General features: G+C 42.9%; 1 protein-coding gene across 1 annotated transcript in view; it reads right to left on the reverse strand.

Moving 5' to 3' along the window:
• DCBLD1 (discoidin, CUB and LCCL domain containing 1) overlaps positions 1 to 494 on the reverse strand; it is a 46,258-nt gene extending 45,764 nt beyond the window's left edge. The window contains 2 exon segments of the mRNA XM_085056105.1: positions 75 to 329; positions 332 to 494. Coding sequence (XP_084912231.1) covers positions 75 to 329; positions 332 to 494 — 418 coding nt within the window.
• Between the last annotated feature and the right edge of the window lie 9,573 nt (positions 495 to 10,067).

A 10,067-nucleotide genomic window follows, 5' to 3' on the forward strand; every position in this document is an offset into this window, starting at 1 on the left:
CCCTCGGCTCGCCCCAGCGCGGGCAGCCCCCGGGGCCGCGCCTGCCGACCCTCCCCGCCCGGCCCCGGACTCACCCAGCGTCTCCGCCCGCAGCCAGAGCGGGGCCGAGGCTCCGAGCAGCAGCGAGAGCAGCAGCGAGGGGGCTGCCCGCGCCCCCCCGGCGGGGCCCATGGCTCCGGCTCTCGGCGGGGCGGGCAAGGCACAACTTCCCCACTTCCCTCCTGCTCCTTTCTCTTCCTCTCCTCTTCCTCCTCCTCCGCCTCGTTGGGGCGGCTCCGGAGCCAGCCCGCGCTCCCGCGGAGGGGGGCGGCTACCTCCCGGCATCCTTCCCCCCGCAGGTGTTTCTGCGGAGGCGGAGAAGGGGCCGTGCGGAGCTGCTCTGGCCCCGTGCCCCGCCGGTGGCCGGGCTGCAGCGCTGCTGCCTCCCGCCTCCCCGGCCTGGGGCTGGGGGTGGAGAGAGGAAACGGGAGAAGGGGAAGCGCCACAATTCCCATTGGGCTGCCGCTCGGGGTATCTCCTCCTCCTGCCGTGGACCGAGGGGCCGGCGCGGCCCCGCCGCCCCCTCCCCTCGCCGAGTGCTGCTTCTCCCACCCACCGCCGCTCTGGGGTGCTGCACCGGGGTCGTGGGGTTTCCCCAAACCCATGCAGTCCCCAAACATCGCCTGCGAGCCCCCGGAGCTGGCAAGCCGTGTATATACTCGCATACATATACAATACAATATATATAGTGTATGTTTTTGCGGAAACAGGATCATTTTGCCGTTTGCAGGCTAATTCCCCGGCGTCGGTCCCGCTGCCACGGCGGGAAGGGACGCTGGGATGTCTGCGCAGGGTGGACACGAGTGGGGCCGGCGGGCAGCGCAGCCATACGGGGCAAGCGGGAGCGTTCGGCTCCTTTAGCACAGCTGGGGTCGTGATCAGGCTTTTCGGTCCTGGAACCCGCTCCTGAGGGGGTATGTCAGCGCAGGGCTGCACACCGCATGGTTATCCTGCGCCGGCTTTTGTGTGTTACAACTATGGGCTGAATTAAATACGAGTTTTCTAACGTATGCCGTGGGCATCTGTCTGTCTCTGGGTGGGACCTTGACTGTCCAGCTCTGAAGAAGGTGTGTAGCGCTGAGAGGATCGTAGATGCATGGTAGGGAAACAGTGCCAGGTTCTGCAGAGGACCCGCGTGTTAAGCAGGCCCCAGTGGTTTGCCTTTTAAAAGTATGCTGGGGAATGGAAGGTGGCCTGTCTGACTCTCTACAGTCTTTTCGGGGATGGGTTTCTGTGAGGCAGGTGGATTCACACTGCTGGCAGGTTAGGGACACTGTGCTGCTGTGCTAAAATGAAGTACAGAATTAACTGGTATGTGATATAGACAAAATTGTTAGATTTTATATCATGTTAGAAAAAGTTGAGTTTAGTAAACCTTTATTCTAATTGAGCTCGTGTTTTGTAAGTGTTAATGTCTGTTTTTTAACTTTTCAGACACCATATGTGATCAGGCATATTTTTTGCCATGTACCCAGTACATTATATTCTTGGTATATGTATTTAACACACGTTGTTAGTATTTGAGACTTTCCCTTCTTTTCAAAGGAGAGTCTGAAATCTAGACTAAAATGTTAGATATGGCGTAAGGCAGACAGAATGTTCACTAGTGTAGCAGTTTAGTGGTCAGACTAATCCTCACTGGATTTTGCCAACAAATGCCAACATCCTTCTGTTTGAAGGAGGTTGGGATGGGTCGCTCTCTTCATCACTCTGAAGACTGAGAGACTTTTAAAGAGGAGCATGTCCATGTGAGTAAAAGTGGCCTGTTCTTGTACTTGTCTCACAGAGTGTCAGGAACAAATCCATACAAATGAGAGTGGTTATGGAGAGGAAGTCAAACTGCAACAGCCTCAATTCTGGATTTAAAGACTCCACAGAATTGGTGGGGGGTGGAAAATAGTTTTCCCAATGCCAAGTACTGGTTGAAAACCTACAATTGAGACGCAACATAAATGGAAACATGGGGAAAAGAAATTAATACGACAATACATATGTTGCAAAACATATATCATCTTTGAAAGAGCGGTAGTTATTGAAAAGCAATGTAACATACGAGCGTGCATTGTTTTACCTTAGTCTCAGCAGGAAATCAAAACCAGTCATTCATACATGGGCTGGTACTGGGAATTCTACTGATTTGTATTCATCAGCTGAGATCTAGAATATATTCTTTAATAATAATGCCAGGTTCTAGTTGTATTTGTTGAGGGTTATGATATATATTGACAGAACAGTCCTACAGGCCAGTCTCAATTATAAACTGGCTTTGGTGATCTTGGGCAGTTTAATGTGCAAAACACTTTGCCATGTAGCTTGCAGATAATGTCACTGGTGCTGAGCTCTCCACAGAACTTGGGTGGTTGGTAATTTAAGTTAGCAGCCTTGGGAGGCCAAAACGATTTTTGCCTGTGACACACCTCTAGAAGGCTCAAAACGAGAGGGAAGGTAGGTTGGCAGATACCATGAAAGGAGGCTTTCTTCATCTCCTGGGTGCTGGAGGTTTGGCAGTGCCCTCTGGGACAGACAGATAATGGTTCCATTCACAGTTATTTTTATTTCAATGATTTGTAGTGAAACGATAATTCATGCCCTTGAGATTGGGGCTGTAAAATGTCTGGGAGTGGTATTTGTTTTCCGTTCATGGCTGGTACAGGAGACCATTGGTGGAGGAAAGGGTGTGCATGCTGATCTTCTCACCACCCTGGGCTCATCAGGAGCTGGTTGCTTGTCCAAGGCCACGTGTTTCCTGATGCAAATGTGTAGTGCTCAGGGGGAAACCCTGCTCCTCCTCCAGGTGTTGGGAGCATAGCTTTCCTATCGACTTCAGCAGGATAATAATAATAATGCAATCAGTGAAGTAGCTTCTGTATTATTTATTTTGCTATTAAATTCTCATTATTATGCCCTCTCCCTGTCAGTTTTCAATATGCTGTAGGCACAAAACTTACTGTCAGCTTCCAAGATTAAATAATCATTAAGATGAATGAAATAGTTTATAGCTCTCAACAATAAAGTTGTTATTCACAAGGAGGACTTGTGTAACCCTTGTCACATTGCTAAATTGGTTCCTGTATACTTTTCCAAATTTCCCTTTGTAAGAAGAAGATTTAAAACCACCTTTTAAATAAATATAGTTTTAAAGGAAGTGTTTTGAGTTAAGGCAAAAGATTAGTTTAGAGACAAGGCATACATTGAGCCTGACTAATAAATTGTCACACAATAGGAGCTTCACAATGTGAAACCTCCTTGGTAAGCCACTTTTGACAGCTTAATGCAGCTGATTTTGGTCACTAACACTGACTTAATTTGGAAGAGACCTGATTCATCCAAACACGTAGCTACTTTTTAGCATGAGCATGTGCCTTTCCTTCACAGGTAGTTTTTCAAGGGTATGAGTTAGGAGTATTTTTTATGTATCTTGCAAATGGTAATAATTGAGTCACCACACATTATCACCTAGATAATGTGTCTCATTATTCATTATATGGTTGCCTTTACTGTACAGCCACCAAACGAGTAATTGTGTTTTTACTCCACAGATCTTTGGTCTCTGGATGAACAAACAGCAAACAGCTCAAAGCACTTTAGAAGGTGGATGGTCAGTATGGGGGCATACCCAGGTTTCACTTGTATACTTGTACAGTCTTTAGCTTCGTGGATTTACTTTCTTGACCTGTACTTTTTATATACTGTTGCATAATTTCATATAACACACAGAGAAAGAGCTGCTTCTAAACAGACCTGAATCATCTGATGAGCCCTTGTGTTCCTTGTGCGGTGTTAAACTGGTAGTTTGTCTGGGGCAAGGGGCAGAGGAGGAAGGACAAACACACTGCAGAGTTCACCTAAGCTTATCTTGAAAGCTTGACACTGTATACATTCTTCCTTTCAGAAGCATCTTGTTCTGTACAAGTTTTAGGGGAAAAAATAGAAACAAAAACTTAATTTATACAAAGAGGTTTAAGTTTCATCTTAATGGAGCAGTCTTGCTTTTGTGCAGCTAACAGGAAAATTCCTGTCCTTAGTAAGTGGAAAGCATTTTCTTTGCATAGAAGAAGAGGGATGAATTGAAAACACAATGAGGTGGAGAGGACCTGAGGTTACAAATTACAAAATGCAAGAACAATTCTAGACATTGAGAGGTATGTTAATCTCTTCATTAGCAGAAGGATAGCTTGCAGATTGAGAGGCCTTTTAGCAGTCTTTATACATGGGCCAGGTTTTGCATTTTCACTGAGGCAAAAGCGAGTGGTATAGTGGATTTACAAGATAAAGCTGAGAACAAAATGCTCTGGTTGCTGATCTCAGTGTATTCAGGCACTGTGCTCTGCCAGAAGTGTATGCGGTGGTTGTATAAAAAATTCAGAATATAAAATATATAAAGTAGAAGTCTGAGATATGTCTTGATGCAACATTTGTATACGCTATATGAGAAGTCCTCTCTGTTAAAAACAATTAGACTATAGCAAAGTCAGTGCTGCTGCGAGGCTGTGGCATGGCTTAGGAAGTTTAGCAAGTTCCTTGAGACACACATGAATTATTCTGTGTATGTAGAGTATTTAATGGATGCAGTGCTCTGTGCTTTGTTTTTATCGTTGGAATCTAAGGCCTTGTTCATGGAGCAGCAACAAAGATATTTTAGCCTGTATAACACCACCCTTCACCAAGGTCTGCATACCATTAAATCAGCAGGAGATGATGGACTGACCTCCAGGACTCCTCTGGATGCTCACCTAACAACTGTTGCAAAGAAGGTCTTATCCATTTGTAGTAGACTGTGGGACTGTGGGCACAGAGCACAGTGGGACTGTGCTCTTCTACTCAGAGCCGGCCTGGGTTCTGGAGAAGTTCATGTTAGCAGCTTCCCTACTTGATTAATGTAAGCCTCCCTCTCCAGGTGTGAAAATGCCCAGGAGGGAAGGAGTCAGTAAAATAACAGTTTCACTTTTCAGGTAGTTCTGAGCAAGTAGCTAAGAAGGTATCATTACCGAGTGTTTCCTTAGTACTTTAAGGCAAACATGAGGCAAGAATCAGACAGAAAAAAAATCTTCTGATAGAATAAACCATTTAATTTGCACTAGAATAGGTCACTGCCCACACCCATATGGATGAGGAGGAACCAAATAGTGTCATTATGCAATTACACTGGTAGCAAAAATCCCCAGCGGGGAGAGACCATAAATATTCTTAGACCGTTAACATGGAAGAAGAAATTACAGGCAATAAATTCTGTGAGAGGAAACTAAATTGCAGCAGGCTTCAAGACTTTTGTCTTTACAATAGCAGAGTACTATAGGTCTTGTCTGGGTGGAAGTGATAGCAGGGATCTTCCCAGCACTGGCAGGGAATGCCTATAGGATAATTGGATGCCAAGAGATAGGAGGCCTCATTCACTACAACAGCAGCAGTTGGGTGTAACACTAATGAGAGCCATATAGGGGATGAATGTGCACTTTTCATCACTTTAATTGCTGTAACCTATCCAATCATGTCACCTATTATGATGTAATTATGAGATCAAGTTGAAGACTAATCATTTGTCCCATTGCCACATATTTTGCAGTTTCTCTCAGCTGCTTGGTAGTCTTAGGTCATAATTTTTCATACTTTCAAGGAAAAAGAAATAAAGTTGCTAATCATCCGAATTTTGAAGAAAATGAACCAAACATGCTGTGCTGCTGTCAAGAAATATGGGGCAGAATGTTCCTTTTTATTTAAACATATTGTTTTAGGATTGCCTTGAAAAATATTATGATCTAGAGATTCATGACACTCTTTGTCAAAACAAAGCCTACTATTTTATAACTTGCTAGTTGGCAGCATCCTTGATCATTGTCAGTGACAAAGCTTGCATTGTTTTTTTTAGGTGTTTTAAGAGTTTCTGTGTTTCTACAAGGTATTATTCATCATACTTTAAAAAAATGTTACATTTTGACCATTAATCCATAGGTAATATGTAATTTTTAACTGTAGCGTGTTTGGGATTTTCAAGAGGGAGTACATTGCTAAATTTGCACAATCTACTTTTTTTTTTCATGGGAAGCAGGTAGTCTTAATCATTTACTCATGTTTAAGAGGTTTCATCCGTGTAGGAGCTAAGAAATTACTTGTGCAAAATATGAAGCAATCCTGTGGTCACTTCCAGGAATAACCAATTATGTTTGAATCACATGTCTTTTAAATAAAGTTAGCAATTGATCTAGTTATATTCTTCCCCAAAAGGTGTGGAGTAATGGAAGATGAATGCAAGTAAGCAGGGTTTGACCATTTCTCACATAGACAGTGTGGCACTTATGTGCACTGGAGAGGGCAGTTTATGAGCTGGTTTATTGATCATGATATCCTTGGCTGTATAAGTAAGAGTTAAGAGAGCTGAAAGCAAATACAAATATGAGCTGAGTTACTGCTTGATTTAAAAGAAATCATCCAGTTTACTCCAGATCTAGCTTGTCTTCCTAATTTCAAGTGTTCCTGCCATGTTGCAGTTTTCATGCAGGGTGTGATATGAGCTCAGGCTGAAAGTCTCAGGAGCTGGAAAGTAAGACAAGACATGGCCTTCTTTCTCTTCAGTTCATTTGTTTCAAGAGAAAGGGATGGGAATCATGGTTATTAATTTAGCAATTACAATGTGTGGGACTGTGCTCCCTCCCCCCTCTGTTCAGGCCCTCTGGAAGTCTGCACAGAAATAAGCCAGTTATGCATAGTGGAAGCATAGCTCATAAATCTGCAATAATCATTATGTATGGAGAAAAAGCTTCTTGTGCAACTTTTCTACGTAGCATTGGGCCATTACACCCATGAATCACAAGGTCAAATTCTTGTAATTCATAACTGTCACAGCTGTGGATTACAACTATATATATAGTTTAAGGATTCACTGTGAATTGCTTTTGAAGCCAGGCGATTTTTTAGATCTAAAAGCCTGATCAAATGTAATCTGTCTTTGTAAAAATATTTTTGAAAATAATTTTTTTAAAAAGTGGGCTTGAATGAATATTTTCTCATATTTTAATTACTTCAATTACATTATTTTAAGGTATTATTGTGCCTGTTTATGAAAATAGAGCCTGCCTTAGGTTCCTTGTCAAAGATAACTGGTAAACAGAAAGTACTTATAGCATGCTGGTGAACACTCAAATCAGTTTTAAACATTCCATATTCATAAGATAATAAATGTTCAATAATTGAGATTTGTTATCTAAACCTAAAATTAGGTTTGTGTGGACAGTATCATTTCTTTCCAAAGCATGAACTTGTGCATTCTTCTGCCTACTTCATTTTATTAAAGATACTGTATTCTTAGTTATGTCAGACCTGCATACTGGTAGTTGTTCTTGGCCCCAGGGTTCATAAATGGTCCTAAAGGTCTTTTCCAAAATGTGATGTATGAAGTTGAGCCTGAGTTAGGTCTGCCTCCAAGACTTAAATTCAGCCTGCATTTTAATTTTTTGCTCTATATCCAGTATGGCATTTGTCCACCAAAATCAGATGTTCTTTGCCCTTCTTCCCTTGAGCATGATGATGGTTTTGGCACAGGATGGTAGGGTTGGTAGGCTGATTGTGCAGATTCAGCCCAGGCATTCACCTCTTTCAGGCTGCTCGCCTGCACTGATGAGAGACATTACAGCCAGGGCCAGGCGTTCACTGTGTGAGCAGCTCTGCAGCCTAACCTTAGTTTCTAGCTCCTGCTTTCTGGGCATGTTGAGTTCCCACACTAAGTGTTATCTGTTTCATACACATTTGTCTGCACTAGCTTAAAAAGTTTGAGTGAACCCTTCATGGCTCCATTCTCCAGTGGATGAACAGCACTGAGCATCTGCAAACAAAAAAACCTTCCCTGGCATGACCAACCCCAGCAGAGAACACCTCTTTGTGGCCAAAGTCTCTGCAACAATCCCCACCATCCAGCCACAGCTCCTCATGTGCCCAGAGAAACAGGCAGCTTCATAGACGAGATGCTGTGGGATGGTTTGGCTCAGTTCAGCACAAAAGGATGCAGAATGCACACCCAGAATGCCAAATGGTGATCACGGTTTTGGTGCAGTCAGCCACAGCTATGGCTCAGTTATCAGCTGCTCAACCAGGGCTAAAACTAACCCTGGTAAAAATTACCTGCTCTGTAGTTACCTCTTCTCTCAAAAGAAGACCCGAGTCCCTGTAGTTTCTGACTTTCTCACTCAACACCCTGCTCATCAAGGACTCATCCATCACCTCTTCAGGGGTTGCCATAATCTTTTAGGCTCAGACTTCTGCTGTCTACATTTGACTGCTATACCATCTAGGCATTTATAGGTATTTGATTTACTGTTTCAATAAAGATGAGCATGCTATATTAATCAATTATCAGGATTCATGTTAGCATGTGGAACTAACTTTTTAGCTTTTACTTGGAAAAGAGAGTGATCAAATGGATTTTAATTCATTCTCACAGCATTATCTGATTCCTCTCCCACGTTCCCACCAATATGCTCTTATTACTAGGGATCCAGAGAGGCATATCCTATCCTCTAAACAAGCAGGAGCAGGAAGCCCAGCTGCTCGTCAGCCTCCTCTCAGTTACAAACCACTTTGGAGCCCATGTAGGTAATGTCACATTGCCTTCTGCTGGTTGCAGCCTGGATTTGGTGGACCATGAACCTTCACTTACTGCCTTGCATCTAAAACTCAGTTTTATTTTCTTGATGTTCCTGTTCTATGTTACTGTCTGGGGAATTATTTTGTTGTTGTTGCTTTGATCTGTGGAATTACATTAATGCAATAAAATAGCAAACACTGAGGCAAAGGAAACAAAAGCAACATGGCAGAGTTACCACGTCAGAAAATAATGACAAAATTTGCAGACAGCCATTCTACCAAGTGAAGGCTAACATCTTGCTTCATAAAGGAAATATTTACAGCTGTTTTGTTTTACTAGTCTTTCAAAATACACATAAAGACAATTTCTCATATGCATTATATTCATCTGAAAAACTTGTGGGAAAAAGCAGTAAACTATTTTGACTGACATGCAGGCATTGAAGTACATCTGCCTGGGCACTATTTTGAAGCCTTAAGGATTTTTAGCTTCTATTTTTCATGTATCTGTAGTTTTGGTGTGCAGCTCTAGGCTCCATATAAAGTGCTAAATACCTCAGTTTTCAGCATTTTAGACAAAACAATTCCTCTCAGTTGGAAAATCCAAGGACGCTTCACTGCCTCAAATAACAGTGAACTGGGGGAAGAAACCTTGGGGTGGTTGACATGATCACCTGAAGGTGTAACTGGAGAATTGAGGTCTGATGTGTTAATAGACAGAATTTATAAAATGTGAAGGACTCATGACTCATCATCCATTTTGGGTGTAGCCTCTCGAGTAGGCCCTGTCTGCCTTTAATAAATTAATCTGCTTTTATTCTCCTGACTAACTTTGTCTAGCCTTCTGCTTTAGGAAGCCCTGTTTTAGACATCAGTTTTGTACTTGCAAACTCCAGTAAAGGAAACATGACTGCTCAGTAGTCCTGCTTGGGCGGAGTCTCTTTCTTGGGCCCGATCTAAAGTACCTTGAAGTTACTGGGGGAGCCTGTGTTGACAGCAGTGCCAAGTGCTCCTTTGGGTCCATACTTCTAGGCTCTGATGTTTTAATATTTCAAGATATTGCTATATCCACAGCTCTTCACTCTGCCCAACTTCTGCAGCTTGCAGTGCAATGGAAGAAAGCATATGTCTGCACCTCAGTTGTTCAATCTTCACTTAAACTGCTGTTGGGATGGGTATCTGTCAGTGCACTGGACTGAGAACACAAATGTCCAGGGAGGTTGAAAAATACTCTCTGTACTGCAGTTGCTTCTGTGGATTACTGCAAAAGGTCACATTAACCATTTTTTCACAGGATAGTCTTTCTCTGGTTTCTAATTCAGTAAAAATCCCAAACACGGCTGGAAAATAAATTTAAAAAAACACAAAAAATCTCCCCTACAAAACAACAACAAAACCAACCAACCAACCAAAAAACCCCCAAACAACCAAGTCAGAAGAATTTTCTCAGAAAT

This window comes from Lichenostomus cassidix, chromosome 3, assembly GCF_008360975.1.
Source record: "Lichenostomus cassidix isolate B80296 chromosome 3, HeHo_3.0, whole genome shotgun sequence".
Lineage (NCBI taxonomy): Eukaryota > Metazoa > Chordata > Aves > Passeriformes > Meliphagidae > Lichenostomus > Lichenostomus cassidix.